This window comes from Leucopleurus acutus, assembly GCF_964270905.1.
Source record: "Leucopleurus acutus genome assembly, chromosome: 7".
NCBI classification, from domain to species: Eukaryota; Metazoa; Chordata; class Mammalia; order Artiodactyla; family Delphinidae; genus Leucopleurus; species Leucopleurus acutus.
In genome coordinates, this window is record NC_139150.1 from 65,565,803 (window position 1) to 65,590,220 (window position 24,418).

Consider the following 24,418-nt stretch of genomic DNA (forward strand, 5'->3'; position numbering starts at 1 on the left):
CTCAGACAAACCACCCTCCCCACAGTACCTCCTTATACATTAGGACATAAAAACACAAGCGCTTGCGTTTTCTAGTGGCTTGACATAAATGAAAGCGCCAAGCTTCGGCTGTTGTAGCCTTTGGTCCCAGAGCCATTTATTCCAGTGTCATGACTTGCAGTATTTTCAGCAAACCAACTGAAACTGTGATAGGAATTCATGCAAATAAGCTTAAATTTTGGCTTGTCTTCAAACACTCCATTTCCATAAATATTTTATGCAGGTTTTCATGAGTCTTTTATTTTTGTTAAAAAAAAAAAAATCCAATGCATTAACCTCATTATCACAAGTGCACTATTTCAAACATAAAAGAATGAATATTGCTCACAAACTTGGGGGGGTGGGGTGGGTAGAGTATTATATTTTATTATTCAAAGTCTAGCTATCTTATCTGCCGTATTCTGGGGCTGTCGATGATAACCTGGAACTGAAAAGAACTTTGTGACCGTAAAACGTTTTTACAGAACAAGGTAAATGGGGGAGGGGGGATTTTTAAGAAGAGAGATTTCTCTTCAAAGCATGTTTTGAGTTGTACAAAGAAAGCCACTTAGTTTTATTCTCAGAGATTTTGCTTTTCATACATTGGGCCGCTTATAGTTTAGTACAAAGGAAAATATATTTTAACGTTCGTTTTTAAAAAGATTGAACTCTTAAAAAAAGCTGAGCATTCTAGTGACAGATCACTACTTTTCAGTGTACTTCTATTATATGTGACTTTGTCAGAGACCTCTGCCCAACCGATAAACACTAGAATTTGGGTGCTGGCTCTTTGGAAACTTCCTAATTCATTTTGTTTCTTCTAGATATATTGATTTTTACCATGTAAAAAAATTTTCTCCAAAAATATTTTTAAAAGGCGCTGGAAAACCAAAAACCACATCCAATATGATGGGATGAACTAACTGCGTGACTCTCGTTGAGCTAGTGTATCATGTAAATGATCTGTTCATAAGCTTATCTCCGCAAGGGTAGGACAACTGTGTTACCCCACCACTGACCACCTTGACACATTCCATTTCTATCACATTTTCTTTAAGATGATTGAAAAAGACCACTGTAAGGTTTAGGACCAGCTGCTTCTGTTTAAGCCCAACTGTTTCAGAGCTGCAGCTACATAGCTAAGGTGTGATGTCATCTGAAGGCTGGACATAATATATTCTAACTGATCCTCAAAGTATATGCATGCCTCCCCTTCTGTGCATAATTCCCACGACAGATTATATTTTAGAGATGTGCTCCAAGACATTGTTAAAAAGTTAAAGTAACCCCCATCACCCTACCACTTCCCCGTATCAACAATTACTTTGGTCCCGTTTTCTTCTGATATTTTTATGACTCTTAAAGAATTCAAGGACATACTAAATACTCATGTAAGAACGATAACATTTCTGGTTATACCTACGGAGATGCAGGCTGTCTCGATGTCCTGGACCTATGGTTCTTTCCATCCGTAAATTTCTGTTTCTATATTGGATAAATATGTGTGTATGAAGATAATATATTGATTTAATTAAAAAGCCACATGGCAAAGCAGAAATATATATAACAGAAGCTGCGGCTTCTAAGTGAAGGTTCACGGGGAAGCAGGGAACTGTGTACATAGTTAACTTATTCACACCTAGATGCATGGAAACACATACACACATACACAGAGCACAGAGAAAAATGGCGTGCATTGCTGGGTAAGATGGCACATGACTCTGCATGCGTAATCACAACAAGCACCAACTGCAACAATCCTTCACGAGCACGGCAGCTTGGGGGTCACGTGATCACTGTGGACAATCTTTACAGTGCATCAAAAAACATCTAAGCTGGATTTTTTTTTAATGTTTCAAGTCCACCATGACTGGCACCCTCCACCCCCAGCAGGAGCAGCCAATGGAGATTTACTGACCTGTCTCTGCTCCGGCGAGAGGGGAAGGCGGCATTGCAGCCAGCCACCGTGCAGACGTGCATCTCTTTCAAGTGAACGTTCCTGTAGTGGAGCTTCACGCTGTAGGAGCTCTTGAAACTCTTCTTGCACACATAACAGATTTTGGGGTCTGGGCTAGAACACAGATCACCTTCCGGGGAGAACTTCTGAGGGCTGCCGTAATTCAGAGATGACGCAAAACTCTCGTGCAGGGCTGCCATGCTGGCACCCCCGCCGTTGTACAGTCCGTACTGGCTCATGTAAAACATGTCGTAAGTGGGATCTGTAAACTCTTCCTTCACCTTGATGACGTCCTGGTGAGAGGGCTCACTGTGGTTCTCGTCCGGCCTCTCACTGTTCACCAGGACTTTCTCGCTCACCTCGCCGTGCATGTGCTCATCCCCTTCCATGGATTCCTCACCCAGTTTGGGCTCCGAAGACTCAGACTCGTTCTCGTAGTCCCGCTCAGGTTCTTGGTCCTCGGAAGTCATGCTGTCGGCCCTTCGTATTTCAGTCCTTGAAATGCACCGGGTCCTGCTATGCTTAGAAAAGTCCTTCACAGACATGCCTGGACTCATTTCCTCCTGCGAGTGGCAGTGATTGTCATGGCTCCCGTCGTTGAGCACAGCTCCGCCATCATTGGGGTCGTCGTCTTCATCGTCAAACTCATCGGCAGTATCAATAATTTCCTTCTCGATCTTCACAGGCATGCTGGACTTCCTGGGCTTCTTCTTGGGCGCCAGGTCGGCACTGGGCTCATGAGTGGCCATCATCACTACTGGCGCTGCTGGCTCAGAGGGTAATGGGGGGAGCTGCTCTACGGTACCACTGGTTGGAATGATGGGACTGGTCGGGAGGGAGGTTGGAGGACTCACCATTTCCCCCGGAGTGAGTAAACTTCTATAAAACGGAGGAACTGGTTGGACAGTCTTTAGCCCAGAAAACACCAGCTGGCTAGGGAGAGGATTCTGTAAGACGGGGTCTAGTGGGGGAGTGGTAAAACCCATTGGGGGCCGGCCAGGGCTTGTGAGTGTGAGATTTGATTTTGTACTTGCTATGACGGGGGTGGCAGCCCCTGATGTGGCCCGAATTAAATCTTTGTCTCGGTTATTCCTTAGCATAGGCATGTGAAGGCGAGGGTTAGGGTTCGCACTATGACGGTTACGGCTTCGGAGGGAGCTAAAGACCATGTTGCAACCTTCGATGGTGCACCGATGTTTGATCTTCAGGTGAACAGCGTTATAATGGATTTTGAGAGTACCTTTGTCATAGAACGTCTTCCCACACGCGTTACAGAACACTCTTCCTTTCCTAGACGCTGACCCCATCCTTCTCATCCGGTGGATCCGGAATGAGCTTTTTGGGTGTTCGGTTTTGGACAGATCACTGACCGGGGCGGAATTCTGAATGGGGGACACGCAGGCTGGCTCAGTTTTGGGCTCCACATTAGTAATGCTGGTCAGGGCGTTTCTATTGGGCGTCTGGTCGTTCTTGTAGGGTGTGGGAGACACTTCAGATTCACTGCTCTCGTTATATTCATTCTGGGTCGAAAGGCTGGGTTCCCGCAGCCTCAGTCCTGGTTGCTCTAACAGCAACCCATTCGGAGGCAATCCTAGCAGCGGGGCCGAGACCGGGTTTATGTACTGGAATGGCAGCAGGAAGGCGAGGCTGTTGGGGATGTTTTCAAAGTGATGAATGCTGGAAGGGTTGCTGTTCTCTAGATGGGCAAGGAGGCTGGGACTCCTGGTGCGATTATTACTCTCAATGAAAGTTCTGATGTCTGAGTCTGTCTTTGAAGACGGTACAGCTACGGCCTGCCCCTCTTTCTCCTGAATGGCCATCAGCTCCACAATGGATTTGGTTTCTCCGAACCGCAGAAACTGCTGAAGGGTGATGATTTCCTCTTCTCGAGACATGATGGCCCAGCGGTCCAGCACCTTGCCGGCAGCATCCTGGAGGCCACATCAAAGAAATGACAAAGACAAACACAAAAACTTATTGACTGTGCATGACTATTCAGTGCAACCGAAGGTGCTCTGTCTGCTCATGGAACACCGAGAGCAGAAAACAACATGCAAGCACGGTTAATACAAGTCGATCCACAAAGCATACTTTTCTGCCATGCCAATGTAGTCATTAGAGTCACAGTTAGAGAAACAGATTGAGTTGAATAATGTCAAAGCAAACAAAACGTAGACCACTGGGGCTCTGTGATCTAAAATGCCTACACTACTGCTACTTGAACAACAATGGCCTATAGACTATGCAAGTATTTAGCATATATTAGTACAAGATGTGAACTCTTGCTGTGCAACCCAGTGTATGCCAAAAAAAGGTACCTTAATCCTTATCAAACAGTGACACCATAGGAAGGAATTCAGTACATTTTCCACATTTTATTTCTCGAGCACAGCACTGGATTCAATGATGTAAATTCCTTTAAATAGGAGCTATTATGTGAATTTCTGAATCAAAAGGATGAACAAAGTAGCATTACCCCCCCATACCCCCATTGCTATGCTGTATTTCCCCCCCTTTTTAATGGCTATATTTTCGTGTCATTTACCAGCAGCCTATTTCATAAGGTAGAGTAAGGAAAAACAGTAATTGCACTTTTCTGAAAATTGATTGTAATCCTATGATTCAAAGTTTGAGTTAGACTTAGCGTATTTGACTTTTTATGATCTTGTTATAAATGACAGCTATACATATCTAGAAAGTAAACATGTGATGGATTTAGATCGAATAAATGTGTAAAAATGTTGTCTCTCAACATTCTCCTCTGATAGCAGAGGGGAGTCCACAGAGAATACACATCAGTAATCACCAGACTATGTGTTGTTAAATATACATTAAAAAGCATTTCACACTTTCATTTTTGCTAGTAACTATGAGATACGCCTGGAGGTCGGGCTTAAAAATCCTGCAGTATAATGTCAGGCAATCCATTTCAGTATGGATTGAGAAAAATCTATTCAAACACTTAAATAATGACTCCGGCATCTTCCAGGGCACAGCTTCTTCCCACCAGTACACGATACTCGGCAACCCTCTGTGAACAGCACTTGCTCCAACCCTTGACTGTCACTTTACAGAAGCATAAAATCATCTTAAACAACAAGACAAGAGCCTTATTAATTACAAAGAGGAAAATCATACCATTATAATGGAGAAACCTAGCAGACATCACCCTAACCAAGTTGGCCAAGAAACATTACCCGGTGATAAGGAACATCACGGACCTTGTGTGAGACAGATACATATGTGTATATATTTATACTGAGAAGGGCACACTGCTGCTTCCGTGGCATGCTAGCCCCCAAATTTATACCTCAATCTAATTATGAGAAAACATCAGATAAACCAAAACTAACAGGCATCCTGCAAAACCGTCGCAAGTATTCGTCAACGTGTAAATGTCGGGAAAGATTTTGAAAAACTCAAAGACCTAAGATTGGTTACGGATTGGAGGAGACTCAGAAGACAGGACAAATAAATGCGAGATTCTAGGGATCCTAGACCAGAAAAAGAACACTAGTGGGAAAACTGGTAAATCTGCAATAAAGTCTCTAGATTAGTTAACAGCATGGTATCAATCCTAATTTCTTGGTTTCAACTACCGTACTATGCTCACGTAAGATGTTACGTTAGGGGAAACAGGATAAAGGGAACTGTACTATTTTTGCAATGGAGAATTCTCTCTTGTAGACCGTTCTACTCAGCCTTGCAACATGAAATTCTCTCTGGACCACAATCGTATGGTCTGAATCATGGCACCTAAAATTTGATAAAAAGGCAATACTTGTCATTTATTTAAATTACTTAAAAAAGAAGCTCTAATAGTGACATGGTATCCCTTATAAGGCTCATTGCTAGCATTCTATCATTTTATATGTATGTGGGTGTCCAGTCCTACAGATGTCCCTCCCTCATCTTGCAGGAGAAATTAGCCTTCAGATCAAACACTCTCAGACAGCTGTCTGTTCACATTAGTCGCACAAATGCTGTGTATACACGGTGACCCTGGATGATCCTGGAGTCGGGCAGTAGCCATTTTTTAAAAAGTCATCACTCACAGCAACGGGTCTCCCTTCCATTCTTTTTCTGGGGCAGGGAAGTAAAGGAGAGTGTTGGTGTTGTAAATAAGCAGAGAAATACATTGTGATTTTGCAGGTATCTCATTTGAGCGTTGTAATAGCTTCCAGAGCTCAGCAAGTGTGTAACAGATGAGACACCGGAGGTGAGATGGCTTAAGGTTGCGAAGATGCTAACTGGGGCCCAGGACTTGAACCCAGAAATTCTGACTCCAAGTTTGCTGAGGTAAGTGACTGTCATCCATGAGGCCATTTGGCAGGTGGGCACACTGAGTCTGTGAGGACAAGGAGCAGGGCCTCTCCTGAACAAGGCTGGTCTCCAGAGCGCTGTAATGTCCTCTTCTACACTATTTTTCTTTTACCATCAAATCCATTTACTTGATTGCCCTTTTATGGAGGCTTTCACTATGGAAACCCAATCTGAGCAAGGTACAGCCATTTCTTCCTCAGGCTCTTCCCAGGTAGCCTGCACCTAAATCTGCATATCGATAATGTACTTACAGAGCTGGCAGCCTCCGGTATTAAAACAGGCCTTAGAAACCATAGCAACTGATTAAACCCACCTGAGGCATCTCCTTTCAATCACCCTCCTGTCCTCCCTCCCCTAACGGTACACAGCAGTCCCAGATGGTTTCTCTTTTCTCCTGGCCTGCCACAATGCCTGCTATTTCTAAATCTACTGCCTTTCAGACTCTTTTTGTAGGCCTGAGTGGCTGTCTCCACTAAAAAGGAGACTGTTATGTTAAAGCACTTACTTCTGGTGGAAGAGGTCCAGGCTACTTCGCTGGTAGCCTGAATGATAAAAGAGAAGCTTCATTTATCGTGGTAACAGAAGCATCCATTTATATTTACACAGAAGGACAACACAGTCTCTTTGTAAACAAATGTGCTTGGGGACGGGACAGATATCTACACTGCATACTCCCAACTGGAGTCCTCCTGACAGGGTAACCTCTGGATCCAGGCAATGTGAGATGCCACCAAAGTTCTTTCCAAAGAAGCCATCATTCATCAAGATGCTCTAAGACCATCACGTTCACAAATAGAGAAACTGCAGCAAGAAACAAAGTTGACTTTCTCATGCAACAGAATGGGTCTGAAAGCCCAACGCTAGAAATGAACATCACTTTTAGCATATCCTCGGATTAAACCGGTTGAAGGGAGTTAGAAATCATCAAAGGGAAAAAAGAGAGGCCAAGGTTCTTTTTTTCCTGAAGATCTTTGCGACAGAAATAAGCACGATGTGGTGCAGTGATTCTCAAACAGTGGCTTAAGACGACTCTGTAAAGACGAGACTTTCCATGCGTGGTCCACATGCTATTCAAAAAGGGCTAGTCTGAGGGCTATTATTTTCCTAAAACCAGTCTGCAGGTAATCGAGAGCAACCATTTGCAAACCTTCGGGACAATGGGACACTGCTGTAACAACTGAAGGCATGATCACTTCTTTTCAAAGTAATTTTATTTTATTTTATTGAACTTAAGTGTTGGCTTAAGAGTGATTGGGGGGGAAACTGGTCCTTCCTCACAGATAGCTTGAGAAGTAGAGATCTATAATCTAGGCCCCCTTATCATGTCAAATACACTTTACCCGAGTAATTAAGAGCCATAAAAAGAATTAGGTATTATCACAGAATAAATATTAATAAAACAGAAATTCAGTCTGTGTGTTAGGCCACTAGGAACATCCTGACTACTGACCAACTCACACCGGGATGCTGGTCTCGTGCATGAATGATATATCACATCAGAGTGCGTAACTAGATTCTTGTCCTTCCCATTCGATTCTGTAGTTGGTGAGTCAGTTACTTTAGGCTTCCCCATTTGTAACCAGCGTTCAGTGACCTTGAACCCTCTGCATTGGGGGTTATTATTTATGAAATGAGGATAATAAGATTTACCCTGTTAAGTGAAATGCAAGGTATTAGGATAAGTATTGATCTCCTATGACACTAACTGGCTATCCTATTAATTAAAAGATGAGTAACACCAAATAATCGAGACTTATAAACCAGTTTTACTGGGTTCAGAAAAAGTATACAACACTTAAAATATTTACATCTAAGCATTTTAAATGAAAAGACTTCCTTTTATTATTCACTGGACTGGTGATTATATCACTCAGTAGAAATCTGGCACCCAGTTCTACATGGCTCCGGAGTGATTTTCTAATATCTTTCTTGCAGTAGGATCAATGATCATGGTTTCAGTGGTTTTATTTGAGCCCTTTCTTCACATCAAAGCACCTTATAGGATGCATAGTTTTAAAACCAAAGTCAAATAAGACTGTTTGGTTTTTCTTATTTGAGGGAAAGGGGAGAGTAGAGAAGGGAAGATGTAAAGAGATTGAAGAGAGACCAGATAAGAGGCTCTGGGATCATTAGACTGTCAGGTGACCTCAAGCCCAGAGAATCCCCAGCCCAAGAAGGAACCCATCTGTGTTCACAGCAGGCCACTGGCATGCCAGAGCACGGAGGGAAACACTGCCTTTCTTTCCATGCGTGGAAATGAGAGAGGGACACTGAACGTAGCAGAGATCTAGGGCTTCTTTGCTCTAGCAGTATTCTAATTATTAAGAAATCAGCCAATAGTTTAAGTCTCAAAGACAGGTGCAGAATAGTTTAATTTTCTACTCTATTTAATGAACTTCTCGTCAGTCAAATTTAAGGCACAATTTAAAGAAAAAATCCAAAAACGATTAGCTAAAAACTAAAAACATTTCCCCTTTGATCTAATTTTAAAGCTTTTAATGAAATGTGGACCACCTAAAACAAAATCAGAGGTTTATGAGATGTAGTTTTTGATTTCATGTCTGCATGTGCAGTGTACTGTCTTAAGGAGTTATTCCACCCTAACCATACTGGCAACTTATTTTCATGACCAGTTTCCCACCGGAATTTTCTGTCCTTTCTCCTTCAGGATGAATTCAGATATCAAGGCAAGAGAAATGTGGTTGAGTAGAAGGTAGAGAAATGACCAAATTTCAAGCCTATCCAGCTTGGCACTCGTGTCAGGTAAAACTGAGCTGTAATTGCTGAGTTCAAAACTGATGAAACCACGCTAGGCAGAACTTGAAACATAAATGTTGCCAGGCTTTCTAGACGTTTAAGTCTTAAGGGTCAACGAATCGTGGGAGATCTACACAAAGGAATCCTAACTACTGGGCAATAACGAGGAATAAACTATTGATAGAAGCATAACCTTAAGAATGAAAGAAGTCAGACCTAAGAGGCTATACAGACACTACCAAGCCAGTCAGAGGAATCATTTTGGAAAGGTAAGACTATAAGAACAGAAAGGAGATAAGTAGTTGCCAGGGGCTGAGGGTGGCAGAAAGGGATTGACTGCAGAAGAACAGAAAGGAACTTTGGGGAGTGACGGTAACGTTCTACACATCATGACTGTGCTGACGCATATATGACTGTATCGATTGTACATGTAAAATTGGTAGATTTTTTTGCATGGAAAGTATACCTCAGTGAAGTTGACTGAAAACATTAAACCATGAAAAGTGCATGAAATCTCACGACTCAACATTCACCACTTTCCCTATTTATACATGTATATAGAGCATCTTCTTTCCTGCATTCTGTTGTGACCAGAAAAACAAAGACATGCCTTCCCCCCATTCTCTCCTATCCGTAGGGGGTACACAACAGTCCACTAACGTGAGGAGTAAACATGAGAATTTCTATTTAGTTTTTAACCTAGAAAGACAATATTTTGCTAATGTGACTAATTTAGAAACAGCTTTACATGTATTGGGGCGCAAGCTCAGGCATTTTTACGAAAGGGGGGCGTAGTCATAAAAATCAGAGGTTGCTTCTCTACGGAGCTAATACTGACATGTGGCAGGCACGTATCATGCACACACGTCTTGTCAAACACTTTGGAAGACGCTGATGAAGGGCAGTCGGTCAGTTAATTCACCATAGCTCACCTTCACCGGTGCCTCTGTGCTGGCCTCTTGGTTGGGTGGACATGTGTCAAGGAAGTGACCCAGAAATTAGGAAATATAACATTTAACTGCTGGGTCACTTCAGGAGCAAGTGATGGGCTCAGACTGTTATCTCAGACGTCATGAACAGGGGCACTCCCTCAGCTTCCTATGGGGGGCTGTAAATGGAGAGCTCACGGATACCACCTGAGAGTTGGATAGGGTTGGCTACGATGACCGAAAGCACTACCTACAGTTTTAAAGAAAAAGGCTTATAGAGGTCATAAAACTTTCAGTCCTCGTCTCTCCCGTTCCCCCACTAGTGACCTGTTTTGGAACTCACGGGGGTCCATATGTAACAAGCAGCTATTTCAATTTTAAATTGTCTTTCTAAAGTCAAGTTACTTTTAAACCTCTTCTCTTCAGCCAAACAGTTTAACTGGTCTGGGCGCTCTCCACTCACATCAGAGCTATTTTTTTCCCATTTTTTGTTAGATCATATTTATCTCTCTAATTTATATGACTTGGCAATCTGAAGTGTGTACGGGTCAAAGTTTGTGTGCCTGTGTGTATGTGTGTGTGTAAGCAGGCGAGAAGGGGAGATGGATAAAAGTGGTGAAACAAAAGAATTCTTATTGAAGATAATAGATTCTGGGAAGCACTTAGGGAAATTTTTAAAGCAATATTGTGATAATTTCTGAGAAACACTTGAAATTATGTGGGAAAACAACTTGGCATGCTTATTTGTTTTAGCAAATTTACATTTAAACACATATTTCCGGGAGGGCACTGACTGAGAAAGATGCACCACTAGCATATACAATATACACTGGAGCAGTTTGCTTGTGTAAGTAAACAAAATTACACTCTTCTTTATTCACACAGTTCTTTTATGTGATGGTGCTTTCCCAGTGTTTCAGGCTAATGTTTCCAGGCCAGCTGAAACAACTGTAATATCTGTAGGCAGAGTGAAGCATACTCATTTATACCATGATTGCACCAAATGGTTCAAATTAGACTTGATAAAAAAAAAAAAAAATCAACATTTGTTTTGGGTAATGAAAACCCTACTCAATTTCCATGATTTGGAAATTTGTGTTTTGCAGAATTTCTGAAGAGCATCACTTTACCTTCAAAATACAATGCTGACCAGTCCATTCTGGCTTCCTCTGCCAATCCTCTTGCTTTCTCTAGGACAGAGGTGTCCCATGAGAAAGAATCAACGGAGTGTGGCACAGACAGAAAGGAAAACTTCCAAAGAAAAATCAAGGCTGGACTTTGTTAACATGTAGGCACATTTATCCCTTTTGGAAAACAAGTATGCTTCCCTCATGAACCCAAGCCCATCGTTGTCATGAAATGAGTGTGTGGACATCAGAGCTACGTATATATTGGCTGGCTGTGGTTACAAAAGCTGGTGCTAAATTCAGTACGCCCAGATTATAAAGAACTTGCTTGAAATACCTTTCCAATTCCTCTTTTCTTTCCCCCAAGGAGAAATGAACTCTATAGGAATATCCTCCACTGGTTAAAATGACAGAGCTCGCAGAAAACTTTGCATTAAAGAAGTTTCTGTCAAGATGAGAATCTTACTAGTCCTTGCTAACACTGAGGTGTCCTCTCTATAAATACTGTTTGCACATAGGGATCAACTAAAAGTTACTTATCGTGTACATGTACGTGTACACAAACATGCAACTGCACAAAAAGACTACCGTCCGGGGGTCACGGCACGAAACATTATAAATCAGTCTCATTGTAAGATTAAAAATGCTCCACAGTGAAGAACAGTAGTATACTAAGGTAAGGCATATCAAATTACTTGCAAAAAAAAAAAAAGTGCAACGTTAAGGAATGCTGCTTGGATGACACTGGAAGTTTGAAGGGAATGGCCCTTGACTGCAGTTGGGAGCGGAAGGAAAAAGCAACATGGTAATTTTATGTGATTTTGAGGTATGGCTTTGATAGATTTTTCAGTCTATAAATTTCTATCATTTCTTTTTTTGATCCATATTTGAATCTATTTTTTTAGTGAAGATATATTTTAGAGGAAAAAAATTATTGATAAGTTGAACAATACAACCTCCCCAAATGATCACCTCTAACCAAGATAACATCAAAATGCCAGGGCACTAGTTTTAAATAGTTCTTGTGATTTTTAAAACATATTGTTTGACTTTTGATAAAAAATTCACTTTGTTATAGAATGTTCTTGACTATGGGCCAGACAAGAATATATATAAGTAATTCAGAGAGGACTATCACTTCTCCCCTCAGTAACGGTCTGTACAGCATTTTTATTTTAAAAACTGTGATTATGATAGATCACTCCGGGGTTACAACACATTTAATCATAGAAACTCCAGCTAAGCTCTATTAGAGGCCTGTCAGGATTTCTTCTCTGTACCCAGGAATTTTAGCTTGTCTAGCTTAAAACCCGCTCTATGCATTTCCTCTATGGGTATTCGTTTGCAAATACATAAAGCAGTCCCCTTGCTTTGCCATCTAAAAGATTTTCAGAGGAGTAAATTACTTTCTTCAATGCATTTCAACAACTGCATTTCAAAGATTCCAAGGTATTTTTCAAATGACCTAGCTCCATTGTAAATCAAACCCGAGAAACTTTTAAAGACACCATACATTTTAATATTTAATAACAGGGACTTCCCTGGTTGGTGCAGTGGGTAAGACTCCGAGCTCCCAATGCAGGGGGCCGGGGTTCGATCTCTGGTCGGGGAACTAGATCTGCATGCCGCAACTAAGAGTCCACACGCTGCAACGAAAGATCCCGCGTGTCGCAACTAAGACCAGGTGCAGCCATAAATTATTTAGTTATTTTAAAAATTTGATAACTCTATCTTAGGAATCATGTAAGTTTCAAAACAGAAAATCTTAAATCCAGCTGATCTTCATTCCTAGCATATCAACCTTTTAATATAAAATTACCTGTGAGCCTCTAAGCACAGGATAGCTAACCCTATCCTAATGGGCTAAAACAGAATTTGTATCTTCAAGTTCCAAATTTTGATTATGCTTAATATAACTTACTCATAGTCAACCTTAGAGGAAAATAAAGAACATAAGTGAATGACACCTGAATTCTAGTCTTCCTTTGTCAATGACCAGCTGTATGACTGGTTTCGGTTTTCTCACGGTATAGATGAGAGAAACTAAACTTTACTGAACTTTCTAAGCCTCCCTAAACCCAAATTCCCTTATTTGACTATTTATTCCTAGAATCTGGACATATAAGACATTTCAATTAAAATGTTTCAAACCCTAAACTAAAATTTTCCCTTTTAACCCACTTGTGTACGTACAACTTATTTTCAGAATACTTGTGTGTGTGACTGAAAATATGCCCTCATCCGATTATTGTATTGTTGTATTAATACACTCTGGATGCTCCCTTTGATGCTTCTTATCGGTGACGTGATCAGAGGTACTAATTCTTCTGGATTAATGTTTACTCCTGGTCAATTTAATGATCAGTTCAAGTGAAAACTTCACTTGAAAACTGGGGAAACTGCTCAAGAAGTTCCTTCGAGGCCTTGGGAAGCGCCCCCCTCCCCCAAATCATCCCATCAATAGGGTTTGTGAAAAGTCTGTAAAACTTGAGGCTCCACCATTCCAAAGTAAATGTTATACCTCCATAAAGCTATATAAGTAAATATCTGTAGATTTCCAGCGATCTCTGCAGTTCCAAGAAACAGCAGTATTCGTATATAAGACCCACCCCCTCAATTAAACCTTTTAAATACACACAGGTTATTTTGGAGATGATCACCATTGAGATGCTAGGGGATAAGTCATTTTATGGTTCAGGACAACAAAGGAACAGTTTGAAATCCTCCCAGAAAACACTAGAAACGGGAGGAAGGAGAAGGATGGGCCCTGCAAGTGGTCTTGTTTTCTTCTCCCCTCAGACATACAGATAAAACCTGAGTCCTTGGACAGCTATAAATCTGCTTACTTTGCAGTAAACAACCAGAGCTCACCAGGGCTCACCAGAGCCCTTGCTAGCATTTTTGCTTTGAGCTCTACATCTTCTAGTTTACCTTTCTTTCCACAACCGACGTTCTGCCACTGAGTTTGCAGAAAGCTTCCGTCTATCTAGCCGTCTGTGCTGGGGCTTTACGTATCTGAACACGAGCTGCCAGAGACCCTGGCATTTCCTGATGGGCTTTCCTATAATGTCTGATAAGCAGCAAAAACGGGTGCAATTTTTTTTTTTTTTTTTCACGACGAAGGTGACTTTCAACATTAGGTAAGGGCCACAACCTTGGAATGGATTCAAGGCCACAACCTTCAGTCTCTGACTGAAGTCTGTCTGTGCAACCGAGATCCTCAACCCTGGTACGTTATCCCAGCTTCCAAAGCTTGAACGGCCGATTCTGGCTCACGTATTACACTTTGAATCACTCCACAACTGAAACTGACTGAACCACCCTGAGGAACTTTCACGTATTCATTAGGATGTGAGGGAGCAGGGGTAGAAAGGAACTGAACACTCACGGAGCAGCATCCGATAAGACACACACAGGACGGGGTGTGTGACTGAACAGAGAGAGAGACTGAGATATAACTTTGTTCTTCTCTGGGTATAAGAATGGCAGTAGAACACAAAGATTAATTTCGTGCTTTAGCATTCATCAGGGAACAACACGTTATTACTTGTAACACATACACAAGGCTGTTGATGGATATACTTTCCTTTGATGGCTCCGATTAAATGTGTTCCTATAAGAGGCACCCTCACACGTGTGTGTGTAATTATAAATCTACGTACGCGTCATCAGTTTGAGTTTCTATGTATTTCTAAGCAGCTATCAGTGTAGCTATTATACGTTTTATTTGGTCGCGAAATAGAGGTGATTTGGGGGTTGGTGGCTGACTGAAGACACAGAGATCAGGAACGGCAAAAGCGGAGTAAATAATCAACATATGTTACTATAACGCCAAACTCAGAAATCCAAAATAGAGGAGGGGGAAGCGTGCGTTACGGAGCACAAGGTAATAACCGCGCCTGTACGCCTTAATACCCTCTTGTCCCAGCAGTCCTGACTTTCGAAGCAGCCCACTTCTCGACATTAACGGCAGTCATTTGGAGAGCAGCAAACGTGCCATTAGAAGCACTTTTACAAGTGTATATTCATCCACCAATTAGCTTAATGTGGACGCTTTCTGCATATTTTCTATCCAGGCTTGCACAAATCTTATTAATATTTCCCCCTAGCGCTTTGACAGATTACCTTGTCATTACGCATCCTGGAGCCTTTTAAACAATATGGGTAAACTAGTGTTTGTGAGGTTAATGACAATTATCCCCTAATTACTGCATAAGTCACTCAGTCCACTTTATCTCATAGGCAGGGTTCTGCTCTGTGTATCTGCCATTGTGTCACCGTAAATGAATCTTGTATTGCTATGTTTATCTGCCACTGCCTTGTAAATTATACTGACAGAAGAACGAACAAATTACTGCATGTCATCACTTAAATACTGCTTCTGAAATTAAAAAAAAAAAAAGGCAGCTTTGGCACAGTGCTTGAACTGTGATTTTAGCAGATCACAATTAGTAAAAACGTATTTAATGTTTTCTGTTATATTTCAAGGCAGAGAGCTTGGAATTTATAGTGAAGTCACAACAATGGCACTGGTGTGGAGGGGAGGTGAGTGGAAGGTGAAGAGCAGTGGAGGCCAAAGAAAAAAAGGGTGAGAACAGAAATAGAAAGGCCAGCCCAACCTCCTGAATACATTTCTTATCATGTCATCATCATATCATTCCTATGTCACTCTTGAAGTATTTTCCAAGAGTCTTCAATTGCAAATCAAATTTCATGGGTTTGGGATAAGCCACACCCTTCAGCTAGAATAATTCTTTTTGAGGGGGGCGGGTTTACTTACAGCCAGTCCAGACATAAAACACAGCAACTGTGTAATTGAGAAGAGATAATATAATAAAGGCCACAGGCTAAGCCTATTTCATTGATACATTTTTAAACATTATTAAACAGGTTCACAAACACTGTTTCCAAAGTTGCATTGGAAATTGTTTAACTGTGTTTACATCAATGAAATTAGTTTAGTCCACTGCTGCATCAGGGTAACTACATCTGCTCTGATACAATTTACAGGGAAAATAGGATAATCTGAACATCTTTAAATTTAAAAAAGTAAGACAGATTGAGTCCACTGCGAAGAATCTGGAAGAATTTGTTTTTAACCAGAAATCTGTGATTCTACAGACTATCAGGTGAACAAATGTTTGCAGTGAGAACGGGCAGAAACATCTGGCTTCCTGAGATGACTGCCATTTCATGAGCATCTTAAAACATTGTGAAATGAGAAACATTCAAAATGCCTCCATTTAAATGACACCAAGGTGGCTGACAACTGGCAAGCATAAGTAACGGGGCCGCGCCCATCTGCAGGACAGCTTTCAACTCTTAACTAGTTGGGCGTGTAGAAAGCTTGCATCAAATTGCCTTATGACAGCCACAGGTGTGTAAGGGAGGGCCCGCAGCACTGACGATAAAGCTATTTGGTGGAAGCATGCACACACGCATACACAGTACCTCCTGGGGCACTCACTGAACAGGCTGGAAGAAAATGCTGCAGGAGAAAAGGAGAACAAGAAAGCCAGAGTTGACGGCCTGGCCCAGGGGCCTCGTGGAGCCCAAGCAAACCCCTAGGGCTCCCTCTGATCCCCAAAGGCTGATCTTAGTGTCTGTTCCGAGTTCAGTCAATGCAGCTTCAACCAATCAAGTGCTGCAGGCAAAGATGAAAACGCCATACAATGTTCTTTGCTTTTAGTGTGTCAAGCCAAAGTTCAGAGTTACATCAGTTACACCAGTTAAGACTGACTTCCGTGTGACAACCACTAAGGGGTTAAATTTTTCCCGATTTTTTTTAAAACAATCTAAGCTACCTGTGGCTATAGAACTGAGGAAAGTGGATTTCTTTCTTCCTTTTTTGGAAAGTGGCTTTCTAAATCGTTAATTTTCTTTTTCTTTTAACATTGCATTTTCTTGCCCTTTTTTTTTTTTTTAAACCTTGCTAATGGTGTAGCCACTCTGCTCCGTTGGGGAAGGCGGAGATGGTGTGCATCTAGGGGAGATAAGCTCTTGGTGTCACCTCTGAGAAGATGAGTACAAACAGTACTTTCTGGAGTTTGGGAAGTCAGTGCCAGTTATAGAAAGGGAGACGGTCCTGGAAGGATCCACATAGGTGCCCAAAGGAATGTGGATGAAGACAGCCATTAAGAAAACAAACAGGATTTCCCTGTTCACTTTAATCCACTCTTTACAGACTTCTATCCAATTTCCAAAAACTGAGACTGACAATATTTTACTCCTCTTCCTAACAAACCTTGAGGGGCTTCCTACTGTGAAAAGAATAAATAATAAATATCCTTACCTGGCATTTGCAGTCCCCTCAATACAAACCCAGCCTACCTTTCCTACACCATCTCCTGCCAAGACCTCGGAAGCTCCAGCTACAAAGAGCTTCTTGCCATAAATACCAAGTTCAGCAAAATCTCACCTACTTCTGAACCCTCTGCTTCTGACACCATCCTTCCCATCCTTCGAGACCCAACTTAAATGAACCTCTCTCTGAGATGGTACCCTTTTCCTTCCTTCTCCCCACTCCCAGCAAGAATTACCTGACCCTTCAGCAAACTGCTTATACTTCTATGTCATGTGTGTCTCTTTATCACAGGATACTTTATATCCCCACTGCCAAGATGAATCAATACTGAATGAATTCATTAATACCATGAATGCAGGAGTTGGGAGGAAATTTAGAGGTCATCTAATGCCACTTTTTAATTTTACAGATGAGAAAATTAACAAATAAAAGTATCTTGCCCAAGTTCAGGAAGCTAAAGTGTGAGGAGCTAACTTGAGATAATCCATCCAGCTCCCATGACCTGGTCTAGTGCTCTCCCCACAATACTATCCCTTTTCTCCTGGCGTAATGATTCTTGACTCAGGAGGGAGAACATCCACTCCATTCTACTGCCATGCCCTGGGTGTGAGCAGATTCCAATCAACTGGGACTCTCTACCCCACACCAGCCCTACCTGGAAGCCACTTCCCCCTGGACTGGACTCCCCTGCTGACCATCAGGAAGGTATCCAACACAAATGGGAAGTGATTCCCCAAGATCACTGGTGCAGGAAGACAGCTTCATTACCAGTGTGCTGGGGGTGAGAAAAAGTTGAGAACATCAGCTTTAGCCATATGTGTGTGTGTGTGTGTGTGTGTGTGTGTGTATGTGTGTGTATATGTGTATATATATATGTACATATATATGTGTGTGTGTATATATGTGTGTGTATATATATATGTGCGTGTGTATATATATGTATGTATGTGTGTGTGTGTATATATATATTTTTTCTCTCTCTCTCTCTGCAAGTACCAGAAAATTATCTAATGCTCCTGAAAAATGCTTTTGGTATGACATTACATTTATGTTGGTCATTTTGGGGGATCAAAGTTAAATCCTGGCATACAAGAAACTAGAAAGCCAATGCAACAGCGTCCTGCACATGGTCAGCATTGTGTATCTGCCTACAGAGTGAAGACATGCATTAAATCAGTTTAATTGAGACACATAAATGACAAACCACCACAGTTAAGAGACGTGTGTGCATGCACATCCTTCCTTCCTTCATTTTATCTGTGGAAAATAACTTTACACTTATTAATTCTTGAATCCTCATTGGCTCTTCCCATCAATCCTGCTCTTTCTCATCTCTGGCCTGCATCTGCTCTATCACTTTTCTAAGGAAAACGTCAAGTCTGAGGGTTTCTTTAGCGATTCTGCCTGTAGACCCAGCTGCTCAAGAAGAACTGTCCTCTGAATTCTGAAAACAAAACAAAATCTGAAACACACGAAGGCATGGAGGCCAATTTTTTTTTTTAAACTGAAAATGTTATTTTCAGGCTCTGAGACTGTTTTAAATAATACACAGTTGACCCTTGAACAATGGGGTTAGGGGTGCTGACCTTCGGAACAGTCGAAAATTGGTGTATAACTTGTAGGTAGCCCTCCATATAGGAGGTTTGGTTCCTCTGTATCCGTGGCTCCACATCTGAGGATTCAACAAACTCTGGAGTATGTAGTACTGTCGTATTTACTATTGAAAAAAATCCAAGTGTAAGTGGACCCACACAGTTCAAACCTGTGGGTCAACTGTAGTCAGTATACTAGAGTTCAAGGGTCAACTGTAGTCTCTGGGCTTGGTTTTCTCACATATGAAATGGGTAAAAATAGCTACCTGCTAGAGTTCTGAGGGTTAAAGAAAAATCATAATACCTACACTTTGTTGAGCCCTTAAAATGAGTCGGGGGGAATCTAGTTAACATATGTTCATCTACACTCAGATCAGGTTTGAGGTACTATTACCAAATCCACTTTACAGATGGAGAAATTGAGGCACATCAGAGTTCATTAATTTGCCTAAGGTCATAAAGCTAGTAATTTCTGGAGCCAGAATTCCAACCAGCGATCTGAGTCTAGGACTACACTGAAATGCCTTGCACAGAAGGCACTCCTGTTTGCCACCCCCATGCAAGCCTTCACATCAGGGCCTTTCCTGTTTTCTCTTTTCCCAGTGTTCTCTCTGAACGGAAATCCAGGCTTGGATAACTCAGTTGTCCAGTCACATACCTGTCTCTTTAATACCTATCCTCACAAGCTTAAGTAATGTCCCACATTACTTCCTAACTGGATTATTTTAATTATTCCTCATTCTTCCCATTTATTCTTTTCATCTCACTTACATTTTGACTACATTCTGATGTCAAGTTGCTTTCCCTAAAGTTCACCTCTGGTCACATTACAACCTCTCCCTCCAAACTAAACTTCAATGGCTCCCCTCTACTAAATGATTTAAGCATAAATTCTTCACGCTGGTATTCAAGAACTGCCCTAATCTAGCTCTTAAGTCTTACTTCTCTTGTGCACGCTCTGCCATTGGAACTGGACAAGTCAGCTGTCAGTGAACACACGACACTTTCTCACCACACCACATTTTTGTTTATTCCGTCCCTTCCACTTGGAAGGCTGTCACCAATTTCCTGGGGGCCCATTATCATCCAAGGCCCTCTTTTCAACGGTTACTTCTATCATAAATCCTGTGATCTATCCAGAATTCCCATCTGCTTTTCATGTGATTTTTTTTTTTTTTTTTTTTTTTTTACCATATTCCACTTTACATATTCCACTTTATCAGTAACGTGCAATCTCGGATAATCCCTTACAGTGTAACCAGACCCTTGAGTATAAAGGCTCCAGAACACTCAACTTTATACCCCTATAGCAACTAGGGTTATGCCTTGCAAATTTTAAACAAATTAAGTTGGCTTTATACTGAATTCATTTCTGTTGACAAGTGACCACTTGTCATTTCTATAAACCCACTATCTTCAGACAGATGCTTACTAGCTATCTAAAATAGTCAGTATGAGTCCAAAACCTAAGTTGTCCAACACCTGGTTAGGCAATCACACGCGCAAAGGCAGATATCCAGAAGTTTTATACTATGTACTTAAGAAATAAAAATATGAATATTTTCCAATGGAAGTAAAAAATTCACTTTTCTCAAAATATTTTGAGACCTTGGTTGGGCCTACGCTTCTGAGTTCACTTTATCACCAGATTATTTACAGGTTTGGGGATAGAAACTTAAATTTTCTAAAATGCAAAAGGGAATGACGATACAGAAAAAGAGTGACTGTCATAGGAAAGTGAGCTAGGAGGGGAAAAAAAGAGAAATTTAGGGATGCGGAACTAAGTATTGGAAAGAGAGCTCAAAAATGCAAATACAGAATATGAATATACATTTAAAACTTGACAGACTAGAAACAATTTCCACTTGTGGCCAACAATGAATTACTCAATGTTAAAACTGAATTATTAGAACATTTAAAATAATTTAATTGAAATAGTAAGTACTTGCATTCTGGCCAGGGTTCGAGGAATATCAGCACGAGCAGATACGGTGGAGGAAAGGAGTAGGAGAGAAGTCTCTTTTATTAAGATTTGGTAAAACTAAAATGGCAAAGAGAAAATTAATACCTAGGTATATGAAAGTAGAGATTAGTCAATTTTGAATATATCAATTGAATTCTTAATAGGGAACTCTAGTTGTGTACCAAAGATAAAATGCACAGGATAGGGAGAAAAAAAGCATAGAAAATGGATGTGGGTGAATTAACATGAAATGTATTAAAAAAGAATATTACAGAAGGCCTTTACAGCTAGTCTAAGTTAAAAATATAAAAGGCTTTCATTTCTAATTTTATTGAAAAAAAATTTTAATTTGTATGGAAACACAAAAGACCCCGAGTAGTCAAAGCAATCCTAAGAAAGAAAAATGGAGCTGGAGGAATCAGGTTCCCTTACTTCAGACTATACAACAAAACTACATTCATCAAAACAGCATGGTACTGGCACAAAAACAGAAATATAGATCAATGGAACAGGACAGAAAGCCCAGAAATAAGCCTATGGTCAGTTAATCTACAACACAGGAGGCAAGACTATATAACGGAGAAAAGATGGTTTCTTCAATAAGTGGTGCTGGGAAAACTGGACAGCTACATGTAAAGGAATGAAATTAGAACATTCTCTAACACCATACACGAAAATAAACTCAAAATGGATCAAAGACCTAAATGTAAGACCAGATACTATAAAACTCTTAGAAGCAAACATAGGCAGAACCCTGTCTGACATAAATCACAGCAATATCTTTTTGGATCCACCTCCTAGTGAAAATAAAAACAAAAATAAACAAAAGGGACCTAATTAAACTTAAAAAGTTTTGCACAGCAAAGGAAACCATAAACAAAACAAAAAGACAACCCACAGAATGGGAGAAAATATTTGCAAATGATGCAACAGGCACGGGATTAATCTCCAAAATATACAAACAGTTCATGAAGCTCTATGTCAAAAAGACAAACAACCCAATCAAAAAATGGGCAGAAGATCTAAACAGACATTTCTCCAAAGAAGACTTACAGATGGCCAGTAGGCACATGAAAAGATGCTCAACATTGCTAATTATTAGAGAAATGCAAATCAAAACTACACGAGGTATCACCTCACACCAGTCAGAATGGCCATCATTAAAGTCTACAAACAATAAATGCTGGAGAGGGTGTGGAGAAGAGGGAATCATCCTACACTGTTGGTAGGAATGTAAATTGGTACAACTACTATGGAGAACAGTATGGGGGTTCCTTAAAAAACTAGAAATAGAACTACCATATGATCCAGCAATCCCACTCCTGGGCATATATCTGGAGAAAACCATAATTTGAAAAGATACATGCACCCCAATGTTCACTGAAGCACTATTTACAATATCTAAGACATGGAAGCTTTTATTCACCTAAATGCTCATCAACATAGGAATGGATAAAGATGTGGTACATATATACAATGGAATATTTCCCATCCATTAAAAAGAATGAAATAATGCCATTTGCAGCAACGTGGATAGACCTGGAGATTATCATACTAAGTGAAGACAGAGAAAGAGAAATATTGTATGATATCACTTGTATGTGGAATCTAAGAAAATGATACAAAGTGAACTTATTTACAAAATAGAAACAGACTCACAGACTTCAAAAACAAACTATGGTTACCAAAGGGGAAAGGCTGGGGGGAGGGATAAATCGGGAGTTTGGGATTAACATATATACACTACTGTATATATAAATAGATAATCAACAAGGACCTACTGTATAGCACAGGGAACTCTACACAATATTCTGTAATAATCTATATGGGAAGATAATCTGAAAAAGAATGGATATATGTATAGGTATAACTGAATGACTTTGCTGTACACCTGAAACTAACACAACATTGTAAATTTATTATCCTCCAATAGAAAATAAAAATTAAATTAAAAAAGATAAACTGTTAGAACTTCAAACATTTAATATATATTAAAGTATTTTTTAATTAAAAAAATAAAAGACTTTCACTTATTTTACTTTTCATACCTATTATCGTTTGTTACTTCTAAACAGTGGCTGTAATGTTTCCACAGAATATCAAAGGAATGACTTGTCTTAGCAATGTACTGACTTTTATAACTAGCGAACTGCTTCTCTCCATGAACCACCATGCAATAAAACAGTTCAAGCCCCCTTTTAAGAAAATCAACTGTTTGTTGATTTTCTAAATCACCAGGAGGACTATTTACTTATGGTTATTTGAAGGAGATAAGGTAGTATTAAATAAAAATCATAAAGGAATTAAGTCACTTTAATAAATAAAAAAATTTTATTCATGGAGAGAATGCACACAACATTTCATTTTTTACACTCTATGGAGTCACCTATCAAGGCAGGAAACAAGATTTGTGTCATCTCACCCATCTCCTCCTTCAGTGTCTATTTTCATGAAGTCTAAAATAGACACTGTCTGTAAATTTACACGCTCTATTTGCTCACGCTCACGTGTCTCAGGAGTAATGCATAGAGGTTACCCTACCAGACCAAAAGGTAAAGTGTATGTAAACTCTTGCCAGCAAAGGAGAGCACGACCAGGCCAGCTTGTACTTTCTCCCCAAATGCTCCCCTGAGTGATTATTTCTCAGCAGCACTTCTATTTCGCCTTCATTTCCCAGTGAGGAAGTAAGTAAATGGAGAGAGAGATTCAGAACTCTGGCAAATTCTCTTGTTGGTGTAGTGAGGAAAGGCAGATTCTAGATAAACATCTAAGAAGTGGAATAGGGTAATAACACCCCCCAAAATTAACCCTAATCGAAGGTAATTTTTGTTATTTTATTTTGCTAACTCAGAAAGCATTTCCAAATGAGGGCTGACTGCCACTGTATTCCATCAATGAGGAGAATTCCAGTTAGCACTGATTTCCGATTATTAGAAGAGTAGGTAATGGGGAAAATGTGTGCATGTGTGTAAGAGAGAAAGAAAAGGCGTTCTGTTAAGTCTCTCTCCTTTACACCTCAGTTCCAGGGCAGCAAGGAACAAGGAATGAATTCACATTGATGTCTGAATGTGCCAGATGTGCCCACCTAATTATATTATAGTCTAAACATATTTACTAAGCTCAACACCAAAATGAAGTAGTGCTTAGGAAGAAAATGGTACAGAGTGGGAGTATCCGTAAGGCAAATCTTCAGGCACACTTTCAGGCCTCCTGCCTTCCTCCTTGTATGGAATCCTACCCAAGTTAGGTTTTAACAACTGTTTGCGGGGTTCCCAATGCTAACCCCAGGATCAGTAAGACTCACAGGACTCGGCATATAACCATGCTCACAGCTAAGATTTATCACAGAGTGAAAGGACACAAAGCAAAATCAGCAAAGGGAAAAGGGCGTGGGGCAAAGTCCAGAAGAAACCAAGAGCATCCTTCAAAGAGTCCTTCCCACAAGGAG

At 40.6% G+C, this 24,418-nt stretch overlaps 1 protein-coding gene across 3 annotated transcripts in view; it reads right to left on the bottom strand.

Annotated features, from left to right (window-relative positions):
* Positions 1 to 24,418, bottom strand: part of BNC2 (basonuclin zinc finger protein 2) — a gene marked incomplete at its 3' end in the record, with an annotated part of 286,270 nt that overhangs the window by 14,296 nt on the left and 247,556 nt on the right. For 2 of the 3 annotated variants that reach the window (XM_082843054.1, XM_082843053.1), the window contains one exon: positions 1,937 to 3,906. In XM_082843054.1, the coding sequence (XP_082699180.1) occupies positions 1,937 to 3,906 (1,970 nt within the window). Of the gene's footprint in view, positions 1 to 1,437; positions 1,504 to 1,936; positions 3,907 to 24,418 lie in introns of all 3 variants that reach the window. The other variant, XM_082843055.1, reaches the window with a different exon arrangement.